This window comes from Lagopus leucura, unplaced genomic scaffold, assembly GCF_019238085.1.
Source record: "Lagopus leucura isolate 7727_CA_CO unplaced genomic scaffold, USGS_WTPT01 Super-Scaffold_100028, whole genome shotgun sequence".
In the NCBI taxonomy this organism is placed as follows: Eukaryota; Metazoa; Chordata; class Aves; order Galliformes; family Phasianidae; genus Lagopus; species Lagopus leucura.
In genome coordinates, this window is record NW_024962279.1 from 3453586 (window position 1) to 3478634 (window position 25049).

General features: G+C 39.7%; 1 protein-coding gene across 1 annotated transcript in view; it reads left to right on the forward strand.

Moving 5' to 3' along the window:
- The window catches only part of TAFA1 (TAFA chemokine like family member 1), a 210280-nt gene extending 192771 nt beyond the window's left edge, over nt 1-17509 (forward strand). Inside the window, exons 6-7 of the mRNA XM_042881001.1 lie at nt 11917-12041; nt 15769-17509. Coding sequence (XP_042736935.1) covers nt 11917-12041; nt 15769-15786 — 143 coding nt within the window. The 3' untranslated portion in view covers nt 15787-17509. The remainder of the gene's footprint in view (nt 1-11916; nt 12042-15768) is intronic.
- Nucleotides 17510-25049: the final 7540 nt, after the last annotated feature.

The following is a 25049-nucleotide window of genomic DNA, read 5'->3' on the forward strand; positions in this document are numbered from 1 at the left end:
CCCCCCCCCCCCCCCCAAAAAAAAAAAAAAAAAAAAAAAAAAACCCACACACTTAATGCTTAATTAATACAGTGTATTTTGTTTCTTTGGATAAATCTTGATCTTGATAATCCTCTGGCTTATAGAAAACCATTCTCTCGTTCTTCCTACAATAGTCTGTGCAATGCAAATAGCTTAACCATGTAACCAGACTAACAGAAGCCCTTTTTCACCCCAAGAAGGCAACTTTCAACAACTTAGAAAAAGGTCATATCAACTTTAAATGCAAGGCACTATTTTTAATTAATGCGGTCTATCTGTAGCTACCTGCACCTGAACAGTCCTTCCTGAAAATTACATTCGTTTTGTGAATATAAACAGTTTATTAAAACTCATGTATTAATTATTTAAATGAGGTTATAAATATTTGAGGAAGCCCATGCAAAAGGCACTCACAATAAATTATCATATTCTGCCTTTATTGAAAGTTAAATTGTGAAACTCTGAAGATAGCTGCTGCAACAAAGACATTTCTGCTGCCTGCCATCACAAGGGCCAGGGTAAGAGCATTACCTCCAGGTAGCATCAAATAAAAGAACGGTACCTGGAGTTTAAACGGAAATGTCAACACTTCAGTCTTAGAGTGGTAGTAATAAATGTGGCACACAATCACAAATGAGAGTTTTTAATTACCTGTACTCACTGTTTTCTTGGAGGAGCCATTGTTGTCCAGCCTTGACTTAGAGATCACTGGTGTGGAGACTGAATTAATGAGCAGAAGAGGAGATAGGGGTACAGGGGAGAAGCCTGGAGTAATTGAAACAAGGTCAAATGAATGAGTGAGAGGTCAGACACTGTAAGTGCAGGAAAGAACATCAATCTCACAACTGTATGGTAGATAGCTCCATTGCAGCTTTCAGGTATTCTTATCTGAGGGGATGGAAAATATAGAAGAGGGCAAAAAAAAAAAAAAAAAAAAAAAGCCAGCAACCTAATTGCCACATTGAGAGATTCACTAGCAAATTATATTTCCTATTCACTTATAAGAATTTGTGAAGGTGACTGTTTAGAGAGAAAACCAACTATTTCAACCTTGAATAGTTTAAAAATTAACAAGAAGTATTCCAAAACTTCACCTAAAACAGATTCCTGTTTTGTTTGTTAGTCACTATTGCACTTTTGTTTAGCTGTTCACCTTTGGAGGGCTTCTGCTTGAAGACATTTTGTAGCTGGCAGAGCTGGACACATTCTGCAAATTATTTCATGCTAATTCATGCTCAAATTTGTAAAAAGTACTGGTGCTGGGCATGCTCAGGCTCCATTTACATGCATTGTGTATAAGCATTAATGAAATCAAGTAGAATAAGGATAGATGTTCGTGAAAAATAAAGCATTAAACTTGTATTTATGATGATGACAAAAAAGCTTGTGGCTTTCTAGCTAAGCATCATCTGACCAGAGTATGCAGGAGATTCCTGGAGTATCTGGAGTCCCACACTCACAGCTCCTTCCCTCTGGTTATTTTTTCAAGAACACATCTTGTGTATTACAAATATAGGAGATAATGATCCTTGCATAAATTCACCCCAAGGAAAACAGAGTATGGTCATCACATAAATTATCTGTAGCGAGGAGTGAGTTAGAAGTGCATTCCAGGGACTCTTCCAAGGTTAAAATGACACCACACCACCATTGTAATGGTAGTGAATTATAATCTTTTAAAATAATGTAATTTAGAATTACATTGAATGGAGGTAAAAAGACACGAGCTGTGCCAGTAGTGTGACGGCCAGGAAATTTCAAGTGCCCATTCCCAGAGTTCTCTTCTCTGTAAAATGCTTCAGAATAAATAAGTATTATGAGCATTGAAGGAAAACATAATTTCAAAGAAAAGCTTGTCAGTTAAGGTCAGTTTAATATCCGCTCATGAACTGCGCTGTTTTTAAGTCTTGCTGGTAAGTTTTTATGATTTAGTTACTTCTCTTATTCAAGCATACTGAAGCATAATTAAGCTATGATATAAGCTACAAAGTATTGTGTGCTCAATTCATCAATTTTTCTTCAGTCTCACAGTTCTTGTTCTGATTGCACTGGCATTGTTGAGATGAAATATCTCCAAATCTATCGTGTCAAGATTATGCATGATGTAATTTGTAATAGTAGCTAGGGATTTGTTTACAAAAAACAAATGTTCCTTTAATCTTTAATACAAAATTAGACTTGTCTTACATTGCAGAACAAAGAGATTTGCATGAATACAGCACTTTTAATAAATGAGTAATTACCTTGTGGAGTGGCAGTTGGCTCATTTAATGTAACCTTTGAAAACAGCTTTCTCCATTCAGAATTTAAACAATGCCCTTCTGAGAGTTGGCCTAGGGAAGTTTAAGGGCTCTACGGGTCTATAATTTATACCACAGCATCCCCCATTTCACAGAAAAGAATTTGGACCATGTCTTCCCTTCACAGTAGAAGTAATTGCAAGTTACCTAAGTTATATCAAAGAAATTTGCAGGCTCTGCCTGTTGGTACCGCCATGAATAAAGTTGCACACCATGTGTAAGTCCACAGTAAAACTGCTTTTGTTTATCATTGAACTTGACTCACTCGTATCCTGAAAGCATGGGCACCTGACCCTAGTTTACAGCGTGAGTTTGTGGGTTGGTGTAAGTTCAAATAACACCAGCTCTACTCTAATCCAGTCCATTATAAACATATTTCTGTGACTGCAATGGCCTGAAAATTGCCAGTGAGTACAGGAAAAACTAAAGGGATGCTCCCATTCCTTCCTTGAGGATTCCTGTTCTTTCCTTCGGGGTCACCCATGGGATTACATCTGTATGGCTTTGATCCACAACTTTACCTTGAAAATCAGCCAGTAACACACCAACAGGAAACTAATAAAGGCTGCTTAAGTGTCCTGGCAAAGAGTTCTATGCATTTTTTAATAAGTTGCAAGACACAACAGGCAGAATATTTGGGTGTAAAGAGTATAGACCAAGAATGTATTATGAGGCTTTAGGTCAAGAGCAGATGAACTTCAATTAACAGAGAAGAGTTTCAATCACCAGTTAGGCAGCTTTCCTGCAATTAGAAAGACAAAAGCCACGTGCTAGATGGGCATTTTAGCATGACTGCACTGACTGATGCTTGCACTGCAGAGAACAAGTAGGGCCTTTGGGAACCATGTCCTGCTACCATGCTGATGCCAGCTCATGGCTGCTCGCACTCTAGCCCCATTTTCACATGGTAGGGTCAGCCTGTGCAGAAGGATGAGAAGGATGAGATCTTAGGCACAACTAAATCACTGAAGCAATAGCTGAAATTCATTTTTAATTGCACTCATCAATATATTGTTAGATCTGCCAACATCTCTCAACCCAGCAAGAGATCCGGTCCAACAATGATCCTTTTAAGACTTCCAATTCTTATAAAGACCTGAAAATTATGGGGTGATTTGATTCAGGAATTTTCCAGCTTGGATTGTTAAACTCTTCCACTCCTTTTTAGGAGAAGAGTGGAAAATGGTTTAATGTACTTCACATTTTTTTTTTTTTTAAGCAGTCTCTTTTTCAAAAATTCCTTGAAATCCAGATTATAGGAGAAACATCAACCCATTCCTTACTCTCATGATACCTGGCCATTATGCTTTTTGTTTTTTCTTTTTTTTTTTTTCTTCCTTTTGCCATTTCTCTTATCCTCTTTTTTCACCAGCAGATACCCACACGACAACCCTCTCAGTTACAGAAAGAGATTCTGTATCCCCAGACATGTCAGCACTTTCAGAGTTTAAGGGTTCATCCTTCTGGGCAATAGAGCAAAACATAATTAGGATTTGATGTGACATATATTTATACATACATACGTGTGTGTGTGTGATATAATTACAATATAATTAAAAAGAAAATAATAATCATTTTTCCCTGGAAAAAACATACACAAAGTTTAAAATAAAGTATTTTTCATTGATTAGAGGCACATAATTACTTTGCATATTATTAATTTCCAGAAATTCAATAGAAGTTACTTTTTTGTGTGTTTATTTGTTTAGAGGAATCTTACACACAGAGTGGAAACAGCTTGAGTCAAATACTTCTAGGAGCACACCAGATCTTAATTTCATAACTGATAACCATCCAATGCATTATGCATGTTTTGTTACGCCTAATGAATGCATTACATTTATATAATTTATTCATTTCCAATGTTCTTTCATGGCTTTACTGCTAAGCCACGTTTCTGGCACTTCATTCAGACAAAAATTTCATTATAGATTTTACTCTTTGGACCCCATCTTGCAGCTTTTCCTTTCCACTTCACTAAACCCAAGGATGCAGGGAATTCACATTTGAGCAAACATCGGGTTTGACAAACACCAGATTTGGTTCAAAAGCCCACAACTATGAAGGAGGACCTTTTCCCTGTTTTTGTTTTTTTTCAGTAAGCATTGGTTCAGACCCTAAACATGGATCATTGGTTTCTAATGCAAAGACTATAATTGCTCCTCTTGGGCACTCAGTACCACAGGCACAAAGGACAAAGTCACAGCAATCATATCTCTGGTTCAACATTGCCATTTCCTGGCATCAGCAGCCGTGTGAGCAACCATTTGCACAGCAGAGGCAGGGCCATGACAGTTCACAGCAATATGTGCATATATGTACATAACCAGAGGCATAGCAGTTCAAGGCCACCCGGCGGCCTCCAAGTATCCCCATCATCTTCATCTCATAACTAGGATCTCCTCACTCTTCATTTTGACTCATCCCTTTGCTCTATTAATTATTACTAATGAAAAATTAACATTGCAGGGAGGCATTTTTCTCCTTTGACAGCATGCCAGTCCTCAGCCCTGATCTGAAAAGTGTGAATATTTATAAGTGGCTTCCTATTGTCTCTCCAAAAATGTGTAATTATGCTGCAGTTCATAGGCGTTTCATTAAATATATAACAATAAGATTAAGCACTCACTAGGCTACTGAGAAGCAGTTCAAATAGGATATAAATAACACTGCTAAACTGCACAAATATTTTATCAGCATGGTCTCAGCTTTTTCCTGCAGCAAGGTTCAGCTTCAGTTCCAAACTTAGTGGTAATTGCAACAAGGGATCTCCCTGACCTACAGATCAGTTTTCCTCATGCAGTTTGGGAGTGGATCCTCAGTCATATGCATGTCTTCCAGCTCTTTGCATGCAGGAGTTTTGTGTTTTCATTAGTCTCATTAGCACTCATTGACAGCTGGTTGCTCTGAAGCGACTCACACCCTTTGCAGCGAGGTTATATTAATCACTGATAAGCTTACATGCTTAAAACTATAAATAAAGGTAGGTGGATCCATACTTGCATTAGATGCATGATGCTGTGCATGAGGTTAAGAATCCCCAATACAAACACTTGTGAGAGCACCTACGTGAAACAAATTTTACTTCCTGAAATCTAAAAGCCAAAGGTTCAGCGCTATATCTGTCAGATTTACTTCATTCAGAAGATGTCATACAAATTCTACTTCTCTCCTTACAACCTGGATGTATTTATACCTAGCTGACAAAAGAGTTTTTCCCTCTGAACAGCTGCACTCATTTTCTAAGTACTCAGAGGAGTTGAGTGCTGTCATTATTAATGCACTCATGGAAGTGAAGATGCACATTTACTCACCATGAAGGTGCCACCCATGAGAGACTGCAGTCCTGCGTCTGTTACAGATGCCTCTTGGCCATATGTTCAAGCAGCATTCATTTCCAAAGGTGCAAAGAGGGGCACGTAGATAAAAATGACAGAGCTGCAGCATCCAACCTTTCCAAACTGAGCAGCATGAGGGCTAGAAATTCTCTTGCAAACTCTGAGCTATTTTGGTTGAAATCTTCTCTTTACCGGAGTGTCTCTATGTGCAGCAGAAAGTAATGCACATGCTTAAAAACCTCCTGGCAGCAGATGGACATCACAGAATTTTAATGTTATTCTTGGTTACCATAGTATCTGAAGTATCTCATTATTGCTTGGGACACCGTTCTAAATGTTGTGCAAACGAGGAAAAAAAAGAAGGGTTGGTCCCAAAGTGCTACAATAAGCATTGAAACTCAACAAGTTAATAAATACAGAAAGGAACACGTAGGGAAACAGTGCAAAACTATCTCTTCAAGTAAATAATATTGCAGATGAAAAACTGAGACAGCAACAGGATGATTTAACTGTAATAATAGAAGAAGTCAGAAGCAGAGCTAGCATTAAAGGAGCCTCAGGAGTTTCTGGTTCCCAGGCCATTAGCCAACACTGTCTCTGTTAGACACATTGTTGTGAGAGAAGCATACAACACGCTCGTGTTATTTTTTCCAATTTACCTACCAGTATGCCAACTGTTAGAAAATGGCAATGTAAGTGTTTTTTCACTACTGAGTCTTCTCCCGCTGCTGAATTTTTGCTGGCTTATGCAGATCTTAAATGGAAATTGTTCAGGGATTCTCTGCATCTAATCTACCCTTTCATATTTTATGGGTGTACTTTAATGCAGCCCACAGAGTTCTTTAGACACATATTACACCCTTAAAAAAATACCTTGCTCTGGCCGCTGAATACATTACAATGAAAAAACAAAAAATTCTGGATGGAAAGGGAAAAATGTGAAAACCTCAAATCCTCTATAAAAGAAAAGAATTAATAAGGCATTGTTTAACAACCTGGGGAGTGGATTGGGAAGTTCTAGAAGAAATAATTTTTTTTTTTTTTTTTTAAACATCTACTACAATTAAAACATTAAATTAACTTCACAAGACCAGCTCCATGGTAATTAGGAATAAGACACATCGCTTGCCTCACTGATGACAACTGGAGAAATGTCAGTTTTCCCAGTGTTATTAGAGGCCTGGTATCAAAGTCTGCGAAGTATTACACTGAGTGAGTATTAGATTGATGCTCCTAAAATGGAGTAAGATTGAATTAAAGCAGATTGATGGACTCCCGGTAGGAAAAATTCTGTATTTCTCCTAGACAATATTATTCAACCTGAAATTTTTCAGTTTTGGATTTATATTCTTTAACTTATCAGACTGCTGGTTTACAGCTCCCAGAGTAAATGGTACCTTGCTCTGTTTATGAAATACATAACCCTTCAAATGACATGTTCTTTCTCTCTAGCTTTCTCACCCTCCTAGTGTTCCCTTCCCTGTAATTCATTCTGCACCCCATGACATCCCAATAAAATAGGAGAAACGACATCTCATTCAACTCTCTAAGATTTTGTTTTCTAAAGTATATGAGCACAGGGTACAGATACAAACAGTTCTATTCTTGCTTATATCAGATTTCTTTTTCTTAAAGGCAAAAAAAAGGCCTCGAAGATTTTACCTCAGTGCTATATCTATTGCCAAAAGTCTCCATCAGTACACGAGTCTCTCACAGGGAGTTTGAACTTTCCTTTAATCTAATCCATTTAGAAAATGACTCACAATTTATTGAATAAAGTGGAGAAAATTGATATCTTTTCATTAGACTGACAAAGTCTTTTTCACTGCTGGCATCTGTGAAATGTGTTCGCTATTTAAATTTTATTTATATCAATCTTCTCTGGTAGAAACTAGATTAAATGGAATGCTTTACACTTACAGTAAAAACCTCCCCATCCCCAATGAGTGTCATACCGGCTCTGCAAGCCATCTCTGCTCATTATTCCTTGGATACCTATGATCAGGAGGAAGCACAATCTAATATCTCTCTTCCTTTGTACTCTATCTGTAAATAACCCAAATGCGTCTACTTTATCACAGGCAAAAAGAGATAGCGGCTGTGGCTTTCTAATGGCAAATGCAGAAGTAATCTTGGAACACTTTCATACATAACATGCTTCTTCTGAGCTGCTGAAAGAATGCATGATGAGACTTTGCTCTGTTTCCATACTTCAGGGCTTTCCACAAGCATGAATTTTAAGTTATATATAACAATATGCCAATACAGAGTCATTTTGTTAAATACATCTTTATCCTCATCGTCATACATGCTTTGTCACATCGTTAAAACTATTTCCTATTACAGATGTAAAAAAAACTAAAGTAAAGTATTACAGGTGTCAAAAAGTTAAATGAGCGTTGCATGCACCAAGAAGAGATTTGCACTTTGCTTTAAAGGGCTCAGTAGCTGCAATTTAATGCAAGAATTTGAAGACTGGAAAAGGTGAAAACAAGTTTAGGAGTTTCAGCAAGTAAGGAAGTTCTAATCAGATGCACTGTGCATTGACTTTAAATATCATTTGAATCAAGAGGAAGGTAGTTGAATGTCTAACAGCTCCATGTTGATTTGATTTTGTAGATGTAGGTGTTTTAGGGAGTGCAAGTGTGTTTCTACTGCACCGCTGTAATAGAACAATTTGTCTCTGATATTCAAGGGAAAAACATCTCCAACCAGCACTCTTCATGTACCCAACTTTTGTGCTCCAGATGGTGCACAAGGAGACAAAAAGCCATCACTGCATGCTGAAGCCCATTGAGTTCAGTCTAAACTAAGTTCCCTACAGCCAGCTAGGGCTTTGGGTGCTGTGTTTGGGAACAAATTTCAAAATGCAGTAGGGTTGTGTAAGCATTAACAAACATAAGCTATGGTCTTGCTCTTTGTCTATACACAGTCAGATTATCAAATCTTTTATCTGTTGTTTTATTCCACTGATGGTACACGTGATTAGAAAATGACATTTCAAGCAAGTGCTTTTTTGCCTGCTAATTCATGCAGACTAAAGCCGACCAAAGTTAAACATTTTGCTACAATTAAAAAAAATCTATAGCTTTGTAAAGGTGGTAAAAGTCCAGAGTGAATTGAAGTGGAAAAAAAATTTTTTTGAAGAAAGTTCCCTTTCTCCCCAGCTCCATTAGTTATGTGCTCAGAGTTTAATATTCTCATAAAAGATGCGTCTTATTGAAAAGAACTCAGATAGAAGCAATCCCTTATTTACGCTAGTAGGAGCTGGGGAAAAATATCACAAACGAAGCAGGAGCCGTCAAGCCTCTTTTAAATCACATCCCCTTTCTCTCTCTGTGGCTGAGGGTGTCTGTCTCAGTCAAATCAGCCTTGCATGAAAAAAAAAAAAAAAAAAGAAAAAAAAATCTTCACTTTGTGTATTCCCCAGACAGTGAGAGAGAATACAGTGAAAGCTGCTCCAAAATGTTACAGCTGTCTCATTCAGCGTTATGTGAGCACTCACAGCAGTGACTATGGGGAGCCTGTAATTCTCACCTGGGTTTAGCACCTCAGGTTCAGAGAGGAACTGAGGTTCCTCCTGATCCTGGAGCTCTCCAATATAAACCATCCCAAGGGAAAGCACCTTAATTTCAACAGTTCTCTCACACAGCTGCCGCAGCACACATCAAAGCGACATCACCTAAACAGTGAACCTGGGTTGTGGTCTCCAGACCCTTTCCCTACACGAGTGTACTTAAGTTCAAACACAGCCAATTGTGCTTCATTTTGAAGCTTTTGCCTTGTCCTTTGAACAGAGCTGCAGGTGTAAAACTTTGAAATTGAGCAGATCTCAAAGGATCAGCAGTGCCCAGGAAAGATAGCTGGTCCTAGAGATTCAAAGGCTCTTAATAGAAGTGGAGAACTATAAACACAAGACTCAAAGGAAACAACTTTCATCAGGCTCTGGATGCCCCTGCCACAGCATGGGGCTGAGGACAAGACAGTAGGGAGCTTTGTAGTGCTTCAGACTTACAAAGACTGCATCCACCTATACATGAGAGACAAATAGGTGCTCTTCGTCTAAATGACCTTAGTTTCCCCTTTACAAAACAAAACAAAACAAACAAAAAAACCCACCTTTTCCTCAGCCCACCTGTACTGATAAGGGACCAGGAATGAGGGCTACTGGTGACTGCAATTGCACTGTGATCACAAAAAAAAATGGACACATACACTAAAAGCTGCATGTTGATAGGTGAAAGGGTTGACATCACAGTTCAGCATTCACTTTGTGTTTGACTTTTTTCGGTGTCAATACCCAAATACTTGAGCTGTTTTGAGGAACAACATCAATGAGTAGCTAAGACCATTTTAATTGCAATAAACAGCATTGTTTTCCCACGCTCCCCTTAGCTTGTATTAAATCATATTACTGTCTTGCATTGCAGGCTCCCTGTGCCGGTACACTTCGTGTTGTGAATTTTAGCACCTAGCATCTTAGGATCCTTCTCCATGGTTACTTATTGCTAAAGCATTAACACTAACAAATAAATACGATCATCACTTTTGATTCCATGTCATCAGATTGTCCTCACGCACTCTGAGGATGCCCAGCTCAGATGCTTGCAGTGAAGGGCATTTAGCAGGACGCGATCTGCAGTTTGCCCATTGCACAATGTATTATTAGAGTGCAGATTCACCACCACGTGCCTTTTCACACATAGCAAAGAGAGATTCTTTTCTCCACTGTTAGTAGCATTAACGACACCCTTCAGAAAGTGATGTGTGAATAGCATAATTACATTGCCTTGCAAGCACAGGTGTAAAGTCTTTTGTGTGTGCAGTACACATGGAGAAATGGTATATTGCACGATATAAATGAGATACAAGCTGTGAGAAAAAATAGGAGAGAGAAAACAGCTTAACTCATTTGTTCCAAACTTGCTGACCTCTTCTTTAAGACCAAAGGAGTTTTTTCACACCAAGATGTTTACTCCCTGGGTTTTGAGTAAATTCTGTGTGTGAGAAATGTGTTCTTATTGGGACAGCTATTCAGCTTGTGGACAAAGCTCTCCTACAGCTTCACTTCTGTACCTGTGAATTGAGGTGATAGATATAATGAGCAGCACATGTCTTTGAGCATTTCCTTTGGACTTTGTAAGCATAAAGAGATTTTCGCTAGATAAAAAATAAATCAATAATTTAATTATAAGTTCTGGGATGCACTTAAATCAGTACACGCACAAAAGGGCATTTTCCAGAGTTGGTGTGACACGACTCACACTACTGCATCAAAGGAACTACATAAGTGTGAAGAAGTTATGAGGGGAGAGAGAAAATAGTTAAGGCTCTGAGTGTAGGAGAATCCTTAGCAGTTAGACTTCAGCAGTGCAACCAAGAAATTAATTCTTGCCAGGGAAAACAGGCCACAAACAGAGCCACTCAATCCTCAATTAGCTGCAATTTGCAAGATCAGCTAAAGTTTATCAAAATCCCCAGACAAAAATTGTCATTAAGATACAGCTAAGGTTATAGGAAGATACCAATTCCCAGGCAAAAAAAAAACTTCCATTAAGATACCCTCAAGGTTGTAAACATTCATGCCAATTAAACTCAAACAACAAGACTCAAACTCTACAATTACTTTGAATGCTAAATGCTTACAAATAAAAGGCAACTGCTAGTGACCATACAGTTTCCATAAAAGTCATAATCACATTTCAACAAAAAGAACTTGTGCAATTCACTATTAACTTACCTTCTATTTCCAGTTGAGTTGTACTCCCTACAGCAGGATATTGCAGAAGATAAAAGGCTGCATGGGTTCACACAATTAGGCACAGGTGTGGGGGAGAAAAGGCCAGCTGTGGGTACTCAAGGCAAATCAGGTACAGCTGATTTTGGAGATCCTCAAACCACAAGTCCTGAAGGCCTGTAGAATTTCTATTTCAACTCTTTCTTATGTATTTATAAAGACCAGACTGGCTACTCAGAGTGAAGGGCTGTTAGGCTGGCTGGTTTTTTTGTTCTGAAATAGTATTGCTATCATCACAGCATCCCAGTAGACTAGATCTCGTGTGTAAGAAAGCTATGGCAAGAAATGCACTGTTTTGGATAGACAGTATTTAATGAAAAACTAGTACAAATGTAAATTCCTTGCAAGTAAACCTGAGATGACAGGTTTCATCTCTTAAATACAGTGCTGGCTTCTTGAGGTATTATTTACTATTCTTTTCATTACAACATAACAATGGATATTGTCTTTCTTCCTTTAGCTTCAATAGTGATTGGGAAATGGTGGTGTGAGATGGAGCCCTGCCTAGAAGGAGAGGAATGTAAGACATTGCCTGATAATTCTGGATGGATGTGTGCGACTGGCAATAAAATCAAGACCACCAGAGTAAGTTGTCTTTCTGTCCATAACTGTGAGTTTTTAATAGGGATGAGAGTCAACAACTGTAGCTCAACCACATCATTTCCAGCATCATGTCTGCTGTAAATGTCCCAAAGTTTGCTGCACACCTCTCAAGCCAGCCAGTGCTTCTGGCTACAGCTTAGTGAGATACAGACGCAGATGGAGAAAGTAGAATGTCAAATGGCTGAGCTTCTCCCATTATGAAATTACCTCTGAAGAAAAAAAAAGAAGTCTCTTTCAAAAGTATATATATATTTTTTACATTGACCAAATATTTCATAAATATTTTCATAAAGCTGCCATCTATACCTGTATTCAACAATTTTAGTTAGATTGTTTTCATACCACAGTTGAATTTTTTTATGCAGATTGTCAACTCAAAACATTTTTTTTTTACGAGTGAATGCATCTTGATTTTCAGTGAAGTGAAAAATATCTTCTGAAACCTGTTAAGTGGAAGAAGCAAAATACTCAATAATTTTTTCTTTCTTATGAAAAAGCACAGCATGCCCATACCTGGATTCTAACTCATAGAAAGTTCACAGTCATCATTTTCTGGCTTCTCCCTTTTCTTGTGATCCCAACTCTGGTCATTTTTAATGTCTTCTATGCCTTTTACTGAAGGGGATCTTTCTCCAGCTGATCAGCATGGCTCCTGAATTCTTTTCTTTGCCTCCATGTGATTTATCCCAGGAAGAATGATTTGTATAGCAGCCTCATCTTCTCCTGGCATGGCTATTTGCACCATCACTTAAAGTTATGCTGCTTCTTTTTATTCTTACAACCGAAAAACAAAAAACCCAACAAACCACTGTATGACCTTTTCAATGAGACAACAGCTTTCTTGCTAAATTAGGAATTTAAAATGGAAAAAAGGGATATTAAAGAAGTAATGAACAGTATGAAGAACTACATTGTATTTTTCTATTTAAATTACAGTAATATAGTAGCTCTGTAGTCTCTCTGCAAGTTACATAATTTAGGTTCTGTGAACTTATCCTACCCTTAACTCTCCCAGCCATCATCATATAAGCTCGTTTTAGGCAAGTCTGCATCTAGAAGTGATTGCTAGAAATTTAGCAGCTTCATTAATATGCAGATGTATGGCCCAATCTATTCAGTATGCATTATTGTATTTCATTTAAATTAAATACTTACAGAGTGAGTGCTCATAGCTGAAGAAATATTTCTGTCATTTACCCACAGGAGTTATTTTAATTAGCTTGTGAGGGAAGTACCTTATGGTACTGCTTCCAGTAGAATTTTGCTTTGTTGCTTTTAAGTATCATTACAGAACCCAACTGACAAAGGCAACATGACATGATGATTTTAGCAACTGTCTCTTGCAGTTTCCAAGTAAAAACTCTACTTTATAATCCCTGAAACTTTGCTTGAGTCTGTACTTCTGTGTCAACTCTAGCAACATAAATATAAACTAATGGAAGCAATCAGATCCTGAAACAGGCATTTTTTTTCTTTGTTTTGTCATTTCAGATGGCATCAGAGAAAGAGATTACACTATAATCTGCACTGACCCCAATCTGGGCTGCAAGATTGGGCCATGTGTGTCTAATTTATGTAGTTAAGGAAGCTAAGAAAGCAGAAGCAGCAACACAAATCACTCAACATCCTAGATATATCTGTGGTGATTAGCCAGAAAAGCTAGAGCAAGTCACCACAAGCTGTAAACTATTTTAATGAAGGCTTTTCCTTACACAAAATACATTTATGTTAGGCTGCTACTGTCCTGACAAGGGAAACATTCAGGTTTATGACTCACAGTATTAAAAAAACCTATTTATGTTATCTTTGAGGCCTGCAGTGTATCACATATAAGCACGTGTATGTTTGTATGTGTATATATAGTGTGTGCAGTTTTACAGTGTATTACTTCATACTTTGTTCTCAGGAGTGATTAATAAGTAATTAGTGTCAGAAGGTGGACAGCAAATCCAGTGAAGACTTTGCCAGCATGGCCTCTACCCCTTCTTTTTCATGTATTTATTCCTGGGCTCAGTCCTTTAGTACAGCTCACTAATTAAGTTGTTAAAGTCAAAGATATAGAGCTCACAACCTCTGTAAATTGATCTGTTTTCTATTGCTAGTTAGAGCAGGTGACAAACACTGGAAAGAAATCATTTTGTAATTCAATCTTTGGACCACTTTCAACCCTTTTTGAGTCCCTGTTCACTCCTATTATTTTTTTTTATTTATTTTTCTGAAGAATGTAAATTTCCAAGCTTTCTTTGAAAATGTGGTGGGTTACTTTTGGAATAGTACCAGGACCTGGTTGGAAATTACACCGTGACATTTCAGGAGAGCAATCAGGACAGGGAGGAGAGGAACACATGGTCTCAGCCCTGACGCTGGGAGATGGTGCACCAAGCAGACAATAAACACCACTGAGAACCAGACTTGTTGATAAACACAAAACCACAAATCCCAACCTCAGGCTGCTGTCTACACCTGACCTTCAGGGCACCGCTTTGCAGGGTCCCTAAGGGCTCTCCTCTCAGGGCTTTGTGCCGGTCCTGTGTGCACTGCCAAATGCTCTTCAGTAATCTGCACTAATAGCACCTGGCATTCACATAGCAGCCCTCTGAGTACTTCAGCAAGCTGTTTTTCTGCTGATCCCGTGGAGAATGGAAATTAAAGCCTTCAGCACTTGGGAACTGGCACAGCAGCTCCGCTTGGAGCAGCTCGCTAGCTTCACAGCCTGCACCCTCCATTGCAGCCCATTGGTTTATAGCACACGTTTTGCCATTGGAGAAATGTATTTTTACAGTGACCTGAACAGCACATTTCACAGCAGTTTTGGCTCATCTCATGCTGCGGCAAATGGCACCTGAAGTGCTGGTGGCCCCTTGGTACTCCCTGCTCCTTCACCAACCATGCACATCCATTTAGCAGGACAGGGATGCATGCATCCCTAGGAAAGATAATCCCGCTTGTCAGCAGCAAACCGGGAGAGCGGAGTAAGGCAACAGGAAAGGAAAAGAAATGGGAAATGAAACAAATTGTTTTTGTTTTGCTTTTTTCTTTTTTCCCTAATTTGTCCAACTAGATTAATACCAGATGCGTTTTAATAATGTCACACTGCATTTTTCTTTAAAGAAAAATAGAAGAAACCCCTCTATTTTTGCAATGTCTATGTAATTAGAGGCCAATTCAAAGCAGTAGAGCACAAAATAGCAAATATCTCTTGCTATGAGACTTACCGTGGCATTTGATGGTTTCAGCTGGTGCTTAGCTGACAACTTTTATCCTTAATTTAATGCACAGTCCAGCTCATATTCAAGTCACCTTGCTTTTCCTTGATGATCGAGCAAAGCGTTGGACCCCCTTCTGCTATTCATCTAGATGCATCAGGTGCAGTGTTTGTCATGGAGAGAGATGATTCCATGGACTGTGATGTTATATGCAGGTGGGTTTATCTCACCTGAGGTGAGCAGATGAACTCAAGACTGAGTTATGGGTTCTCTCTCATACCCAGCCCCTGTAAGTGAGCTGGTAGACCCATCCACAAGTCCTTCCTTGCAGCAGCTAGGAGAAGGTAGACAGCTTTTGGACTCATGCCCAAAGCGACGCAAAACATAAAACTGAGATTTGAGCTCAGCCGTACAGTGAGCAGGGCAACACACCAAAAAGCCTAGCTCTTTTTCCCTCCCTTAACATTTTTAACATAACTGACTCTTACACTTTCACCCTGCAGATCCACCCAAGGACCTAACAGAGCCTGCATGGAGGCAGTGAAAGCCCAGCTGATTTATGAGGACAAAGTATCGAAAGTTGAAAACCATCTCAGCATTTACAAGCCAAATGGATTTCTTATTTGCACTCTGACTGTTTACCAGATGACAACAGTGGCTTTACTGTGTGAAAGAGAGCATTCTGCGGAAATAATGCCCCTGGTTTTTGACAGATGAAAAGAAAAACGAAGAAAAATGGTTCCTTTGCTAAAGTTTCTGAGATTACAAAGTACAAACAACAGTATAAGTTTGGATCTACAATTTACTTTATACCATTTAAAGTATATATATAGAAATATATATATATTAATATATGATATTTTGAAATAAAAGCCTCACTCTTCAAGAAATTAAATAGTACCACACTTTGCTGCAGCTGCTGTAATTTTTTTTCTTTATTGTAATGGTCTGGAAGATCCCTACCTGTTTCAGAGAGAAACGTGGCAGTGAAGAGGCAAAGCAAACCTGCTGCAGTACAAGGACACCTAAGAGTTACACGGATCCTACTGATATGGCATCCAGAGCTCCCCGTTCCCTTCGGCAGAATTTTGAGGGCATTTCATTGTTTTACTTTGTGTTCTGGAGGCTTTTCCCCTTGTGCAATACTAGCATGCTGGCTTTGCTTCATAAACATACTTGATACTCAATTGATATATAACAATGATAATTCTATCCTCTTCCAAGAAAATATTTTTAGAGCTGTTAGATATTCCGTGGAGAAGAAATGGACAACTGCTGAGTGAAGTACAGTATGTATTAAAAGTTTATTTGGCAGAGTTTGGTAGACTGTGAGCTCCCTTCTTATTAAAGATGTACCGTATGTACAATGTCTTCAGACTTTGTATAGCTCGTAGAGACTACAGTAAAGTCCCAATAACCAACTCCAAAGCTTTGCGTTGTTGGCTCAATTCTTTGAAACAACAACAAAGCTCCTTCTTTCTAGACTAACATGGAAGAGGGTTTTTGCATATGGTTTCTCCTCTTATGAGCCAATTTGCAGCTGGGCTGAGATGCCCTTCAGCAGGGACATGTCAGCAGAGCCATTTGCCTCTTAGCAGTGAATGGTCTGAGTTCACATTTCTAGCTCAGCTATTGCTGTTCACTGTTCAGCCTGGCCCTTGTGTTGCTGAGGAAAGATCAAATCTGAGGGTTCAAACGCTCAAGCCTAGATCACATCGCCAGGCACTTCTGTGAGCGGTTCAGTTAGTTTCAGGGGGTTATTCATGTGGAAGGCATCCTGCTGTCACGCATAAGTCTGCACAGCCCACCCTTCAGCACACCTGATGCTACCAAATCAAAGAGGAATTTAGAAGTGTAGAACTCATTTTATCCAGTCCAGGTTCATTTTTTTAATATTTCCAATTTCCTTTCACCCCACTTACCTATCTCTCACAGGACCCCTTTGGCCATGCTAATCACTTTTAATCCAATGCAAAGGAAGTGCTGCACTCACCAACCTAGAGTTGGTCAGAATTCTCCCACTAACTTTCTTTCTCCTTCGGGGCAACCACTTCAGTCCCCGATGTTCCAAGAAGCAGAAATTTGTCACTGTAATTACACTGCACATTAAAGCAGCTACATGACATGTCACGCAAAACTCCATGAAGGCTTTCCATGCTGGTCTTGGCCTGATGCTCACAGCAGAAATAGAGACACTTCTTCCAAGCAGTTCTATTATCTCACTTTTAAAAACAGATCAGAATGGAAAGGTCCATGAGAAGATTTTTTCTTTTCCTTGAACAGAAACACTAAATAGGAGCCTCACAAGCAGACCCATGGGTGGCCCAGCTGAGCAGGCTGCGCTTGTCTGGACACAGACATCTGCCTAAATCACAGAAGATCCCTGTGCCTTAGGCTGAGCTAGAAGTGGTGTACCATGAACATACGTCCCTAGTCCCATCCTCTTAGTTTGGCAGGGACCACTCCATGCCTCATCACCCACAGACAGAGGCATTCCCAAAATGAGCTCTTCACACCAACTCCAAGTTTAACTAGCAGAAATAAGAGGAAACTTTTCCCAAATAAATCCTTAGCATTTTCCATTACAAAAAAACAAAACTCTGTAGAGCGAGGAAACACTTGATGCACTAAGAGATAGATCTTGCTACAAACATCAGAGGGGATTAAAACATAGGAGGAGTCATCATTCCTTTACTAGCAGGATCAGAGACACACATAGTTAAACTGCCATTTAAAACCCCATTGGCAGGCTATAGAAAACAGTAAAAATTGATCCTAAGTTTTCTTATTCCCAATCTAGCAATGATCTAAAACCTTACTTTGCACACAACAAACTAGCCCCCATGGCCTCTTGCCACATTCCAAGGTACCACCACTGAGCAGCATTTAACCCACAGCAGTGTATCTGATGCGGCTCAGAATGTAAGCAGACAGCAACACTCACATCTGTGTCTATGAAATACCCCTGTTAAGACCGGGAAATATTAGACTTGCTAAAATATAAGAAGGAAATGTTGTCGTTTCCACAGCAAAGTTTCTTAAAGATGTTTATGAATCCTTTCTTTGCCAGTGGGCAGCCTCAAATATCACCACACCAAATTCCGTAAACATCTACGTCTCTTTGAAGTTCCTGAAAAATCTGCTCATGAAGCGCAGCACTCAGAAACGACTTTTAATTGTTTTAATTAAAATGTTTTAAAGGGGGAATTAGGCTCTTTGCAGAAATGACGGCTAATAAAACATGAAGTCAAATTAAGAGCTGGATGCAGCTAACAGTCATTGTTTAAGTGAACAAAAATAAACATCTCCAACCAGCCTGAAGTCATGATGATCATGTATCTGAGTGATGTGAGCACCAATGCAGCGTATGGAGGGAAGATGTCAGAGCTGTCTTTTCACCTAGGCAACCCTGTGTGTTTCAGTGGTAGGATGAAAGGGTCCCCCACCCTTGTGCAGGAGAGCCTGCATAATGTGAAAGGTTATTTACTTCAATAGAAGAGAATGTTAAAGTTCCCTGTTTCGGGCAGAAGATGAAAGAGAGAGATAACAGGAAAAACAAAGTCAAATGTTTGTAAATGTCTCAAAGACAAACTTAGTTATATCAGTGTTTCTTCTTCAGATAGGTGAAAGCAAGTTAAGTCTGAAGTGCACCAGCTGAAAAAATACTGAACAACAAAGTAGTTACCATCTGCCTATTGATTCAGAGAATCTGGATTACATGTTTCTGTCCAAAAGTCTCTAGTAATAAAGAGCTCAGCGTGATACGATTTGATATTGCCTTGAATGTGCTTCATGCTATATTTAAAGAAAAATGTTCCGTGGAGAAAGTCCAATGCTATGGCCAGTGACTTTGAACAGGATGATGTGCACCAAAACCTGGCATTACACACAGAAAGACCTGTGAATAAACACTGAAGGTGACTGATGCAGTTTATGATGAGTGATGTTCCTATCAGACCTATTGATCCACCATTAACAGAGCGTGCAGATACTTGCAGTGGTGTATTGCTTGTATATTTTTCTTTTCTGAAATGATTCGTTATGTTTCGAGCTCTCCTCACTTGCCAGTTGTATGGCATTTCTCATGGTCACTTTGTCAGAGCAAAGCAGTGCTTTTCTGATTCACTGTATGGTCTAAATATAATTAGAGATGATGGAGAAGCTGTGGAGGAGATAAAGCTACCTTAGCTTGGAAAGCATATCCATCTCATCTGAAGGTGGCAGCCTTCGTCTCTTTTTAGTGGCAGGATGAATGCTGTGTCCTAATATGAGCTCCTTTTGTATCACTGCCTCATTCACTTCCCAGCACGTAGGGCTTAAAGCTTGCCTGAAAAGAAATGGGTCATGCTCCTTTGCTTGGTATTCTGCCTTTTTTTTTTTTTGGATCAGAGAAAGATAGAAATACATTCCACAAATGATCTTTCAGGTAGACAGAAAGGGAGAACGGGGCAGTTGGTTTAAGGCTGTCAACACTTTTTCTAGTTCACCAGTTTGAATTCAGATGATAGTCCTGACACATATTTATGGTTTCTTGCCTGAAACACACAGTCAAAACACTTAACTGCAGGTATTCATACTATATAAAACTCTGCCACTGAGGAAAAGCAACTGAATCCTCTGCTCGGCAGCTAGGGAACCAAGCCTCAGAAGACTTGAGACCTGCCCAAGTTACACCAATTTGTAGAACCAGCAGAAGAATTGAGGACAGCACCACAGATGGTTCATCTAAGGGTCACATCAGTGTGACTGCACTGACAGCAGACCCCAGCTTTCAGATTGGGACACAGGGAGCAGAATCAGGATGCCTGCAGCCAAGCGTGGACAATAGCATGCAAGTGTCAACTGGATAAAGCTTGCTCACCTCTCTTCAAATGAGATTTGCAAACTACTGATGCATGGAAGACCACTGTTAGTCCTGGCCCAACATCTGCTACCACAGGGACAGTGACACAGTCCCATCCTGGTTTCTCCATGTTGCTCCTGAACGGAAGCTACTCTGATCAGACTAACAATGAGAAAAGGCAAGAAACTGGTTTTGCTCAGCACATTTGGGTTGTAAGTACCCAAGCATCACCAGAAGTCCTGCTTTTGGAGGGTCACCATTCTTCAGAAATGCTCAGCTGATAGAATAACTTTCATGTAAGTGTTGATGTGGAGCAGAGAAAGCACACATTCCCTGACATCAGAAAGTGCCTTAAGCAGCCAACAGGAGACACAGTGAACTTGTATTCATTCATCTGAAGAACGTGAGCATCACTACTGCAGGAGAAAATACTACACAGAGTAACTAGAGAGTGGAAAAGACATCAGTAATTTTAAACAGCATTCACCTGTTGAACATTTGGAAGATCTGTAGGAAAAAAGAAAAAAAAAAAAAACACATTGTTGCTTGACAAGTGCTCCTAATTCTGGAGTACAGAGGTCTTTCCCATATCTCATGCCTGGATATCACAGAATGGCCAGGGTTGGAAGGGACCTCAAGGATCGTGAATCTCCAACCCCTGTGCTGCATGCAGGGTCACCAACCTCCCCATTTAATAGCAGACCAGGCTGCCCAGGGCCCCAGCCAATATGAATTCATTCAACACTCATTGTCAGCTAACTTGCATTTTGCCACCATGCAGCAATGCCATCAAATTTGTATAACCAGAAACAGCGCACATGTTGAAGCATTGGGTTACTGACCTGCTTCCAGTTATTTCTCATCTGCTTTCTTTGTCAGATGGCTGTCCTTGATACTGTTAGAAATGAGAGTCAGAGGCCCACCTAGATGTGAAGTAAACTACTTATAACCTAAAATATTGCTGAGGGGGAATATGCAATTTCTTTCTCCCACCTGCCATTCCTCTTCATTTCCTATTTCATTTAATTTTCATTTCTTCTCATCCCCTCTTTTCACACCACCTAATTATTTTCATCCATCTCTATTAGTCCTTTATCACCACTACTACCCCACAAACTAACGAAAAGCAGCTGCACTGTCAAGACCCAATTCAGAGAGTTGTTCCCCCAGCAGCAGTGATTTATGTGATCATCTTTCTTTTCCTTTTCCTTGTGTACTTTGGAAGACGAGAGCCTGACCTTGCTGCTGTTGCCGTGCCAGCAGCTCCAATATTTGCACTGCACACACCAGCAATCCTCAGCTCAAGGCCACAGGGTCCACCTCAGCTGTGTCCTTTTGTATACCAAGCAGCTGCTGCTGATTCTTTGTTTGCAGCAGAGGACTAAATTGCCAGCTCCTTCACCTGTCCCCTTTGTTGCATCACCTACAGTCTTTTACACCCTGACCAGCACCAAGAACTCAGCACAGTGATCACTGTAGGACTGCCATTTCTTTATGCCTCTGCAAAAGGAAAATTTATCACTACTGATTTGTTCGGACTGTTCTTGGACTTGATCTAAAGTTGGGAAGAGCCTAAGCTGCTATCAAATGTTCTATTTGGGATCCAAGCACAGAGATGCTAGTTTTTGTCTGGGCTTTTTTCCCTGCCACTCTTTCAGTTCTTTTTTTATTTCAGAAAGGCACTCCAGCCAGATTTCTAGAGGAAACAGATAAAGCCCCATTAGTATCTCACCCACACCAATGTGAAACAGAGCAACAGTTTGGAAGTGTTACAGGTTGAAGCCAATTGTCCGTGTTCCTCTCCTTCAAATAATCTTTCCTAAAAGAATCTTTGAGACAGTATTTGAACCTTCAAATAATTCTGCATCCTGGAGAACCTCAGTACTACATTAATGCTGAATATCAGCTGAAAATCCTTAAGGACAAAATGGACTTGGCTCTTAGTGAATTCAAACCCACGGTCAAATCTTCCATTAGTTTTCTCCTGAAGCGGTAGCTGATGGGTCACCCTGAGACTCGTTAAAATGTTTGTAATGAATGTAAGCAGGAAAGGAGACCTCTCAGAGACATCTCTGCCTCTCTCAGCACTACCTCCAGACACCCTCCAGCCTTTCTTCAACTCTGCCAACAGAAAGTCCAACATTTACAACACCACGTACTTGCTACCAAAGGACTGCACTGGATCTGCTGTAAGCAGGTTTGTTTCTCCATACAATTTGCTGATCTAAGTCTAGCCTGAATTCAATTGATGTATGTGTGATAATTGCACTTACAGCTTTGCTGCGGAGTACAAGAACCTAAATAAAGCTTCCCTCCAGAAGAAGGCATGCAACCTTGTTATAACTTCCTGCTTTTTTAATCAGAGTGGGATGCATCTTCAAAGCTGCTTGAGAGGAACAATCAGGTGGTGATGCTTTTTCTTAAGCAGCTTGGTGATTTTACTCCATTCATCTTGGCCACTAGACTCTCAAAGACATAAAAAACTAAGCAGCACCTGCTAGTGCAACAAAAGAAAGTCTCACAGTCTGCACGTATGCCTTGAAGAGCTAGTTTTAATGAATGCTTGATTCGTGTTGCTTCATTTTCTTCTGACCTTGACTCCTAAGAACTAGCAGGCTCAAAACAGCACCAAACAGCAACTACACAGGAAAAGAAAAAAAAAGGTGGATAAAAACAGTCACCTTAATTGGTACGCCCTTACAACTCTTTCTTGTGAGCTAACACAAGAGAAGATTTAGAAAAGCAAAGCAGGGGTCAGGGGCAGAAAACTCCAGTACCTGAAGCCCGAAAGTGTTACGCGTCTAGGCTGGCCTTTCCTGCCCACCCGTGCAGAAATGTGATTATTACAAGAATTTCAGAATCCCTGTAAGCTTTTCTATTCCCTCAACAGCTGATTTCTGAATATTTTTATAGACCTATCTCCTTTTCAGCCTATTTTCGCTCTGCTTTTGTTGTAGGTAGCAAAAAATTATATTCTGCTTACACAAAAGCCTATTCTTTTACTTGACATACAAAATAAGGCAGATGATAAGAGCCTACTGGTTTTATTCAGCAAAACTAATCTCATCACTTGCTGCACCATGAGCTTATAACAAGTATTCCACTCCACCCTCATAACTGAAAAACCTTTTTGTAGATCCCATCTTTTTCCTCTTTATGTCAGACAACTTTGATTTGTTTACAGCTCCAGCCTCTGCAACCCTTTTCTAATTATTTTATTTGAGAAGATGGAGTATCATTTCAAATTGGCAGGCCCCAGTTTACCATTTTTCCTCTGTAGACCTTGTGTCTGTGTACCCCACAGTTTCCAGCTTGGAATGCTCTCCCAGTAAGAATTTTGTTCCACGTTTGCCATCCCTGGGCAACACAGAATGAAACAGCCAACCCTGAACTTACAATCCAGACATTCACATATTTTACAAATTGAAATACATCTTAGATGGTTTAGTATTTACTGTTAGTATTTTTACTCTTGTCACTCACCTCAACTGAAGGCACAGCAAAACTTAACCAACTCAAATACACCTGTTTCCCTCAAAAAAGGATTTGACCCACAGTGTTTTCTTGTTTACAGTATTGCTTCGCAGCTCCGCTCTTGAGTTAAAAGTGCTTTTTTTTTTCCCCCCCTCAATAATTATTTGTATTTTGACTGTTAAGACTGCCCGTTACATATGATCTATGAGACATTTGAATTAGGGACAAACCTCAAGAGCTCTCAAATCTGCCACATCTTTTCTTAATAGCAGCACCTCAATATTGCTTCTAATGACATCCTATAAAAATACTTATACGTCTCCTACCCCATCACATCCCTTTCTCCATCACAGAATAAAGCTACGCAGAAAAAAAAGTACAGATAACAAGACTTCTTACAGTCAGTGCTGTTCAAGATTTATGGGCAAAACAACAAAGAGCAGCCCAAAGCTTTAAAAAGAGCTTAGCACATCTTCATAATTGATTATTAGCCCCTATGATCCTTCCTTCCCACGCCAACCTGGACATTGTAATAACTCCACTATGAAGCACCTCCTATTGGTACATCATCCACAGCCTTGACACGAGCAAAGGAGACCCAAAACCCAACTGCACCTCACAAAGCATGCATAGCCCCAGTCCATGCATTGATGCCTTCAGTTTACATTTTTCTGCTGCTACCCTTATGCTCCCAACAGAATTTGATTGGAATAGCTGTGGGAGGCTTGTTGTCCGTATATTGCTGCAAGGCAGGAAAGCTATCCGTGCCTGAATAATTAAAGTACTCAACTCTACCAAAAGTCTATTGCTTGCTATATTCCTCATTAACCTGCAGTAGCCCTATTTAAACTGATCTAATTAGTGTTTTACAATCAAAGGCAGTGGTTCGGGGTAGAAGAGCTGAAAAATATAGGTTCACAACAAGAAAAGCTACTGATCAGGATTTTATCACTCTGCAAGTCAGAACCAAAGTTTGCATTATGAGGATAGGTAGGAAGATATTGTCTATTATATAGGAAAATTATTTGTTCATTGCTGATTGACCCCATCCTTCTCAGCCCTTTCTTACAGACACCCAGAATCAGGATTTCTGAGCACATACAAGCCTAACATTAAGTTAAACGAAAATTGAAGAACTGACCTGAAAGCAAAGATTACCAACCTTAACTTTCAATTTATCGGAACCTCGCCACGATTGAAAAGCTGGCTGCTCTGCTGAAATTCAGAAGGTTTTTACCTGCACGCTTTCTGTACTGCTCTACAACACACAGGCTGAACTGAGTGTAAAACCCACCTAAAATACCCTCCTTGCCTCAGCGGTAACGCTTCTCACCTGTTAGCAGCAAGATGCCAAAGACACAGGTGAGCCACTCAACATGATCCAACATCCAGCACTGATGGGAATGATACTGACTATTCAGTTTCACATTTGTGTAATATAGAGGTAAAAACATACTCACAAGAGGA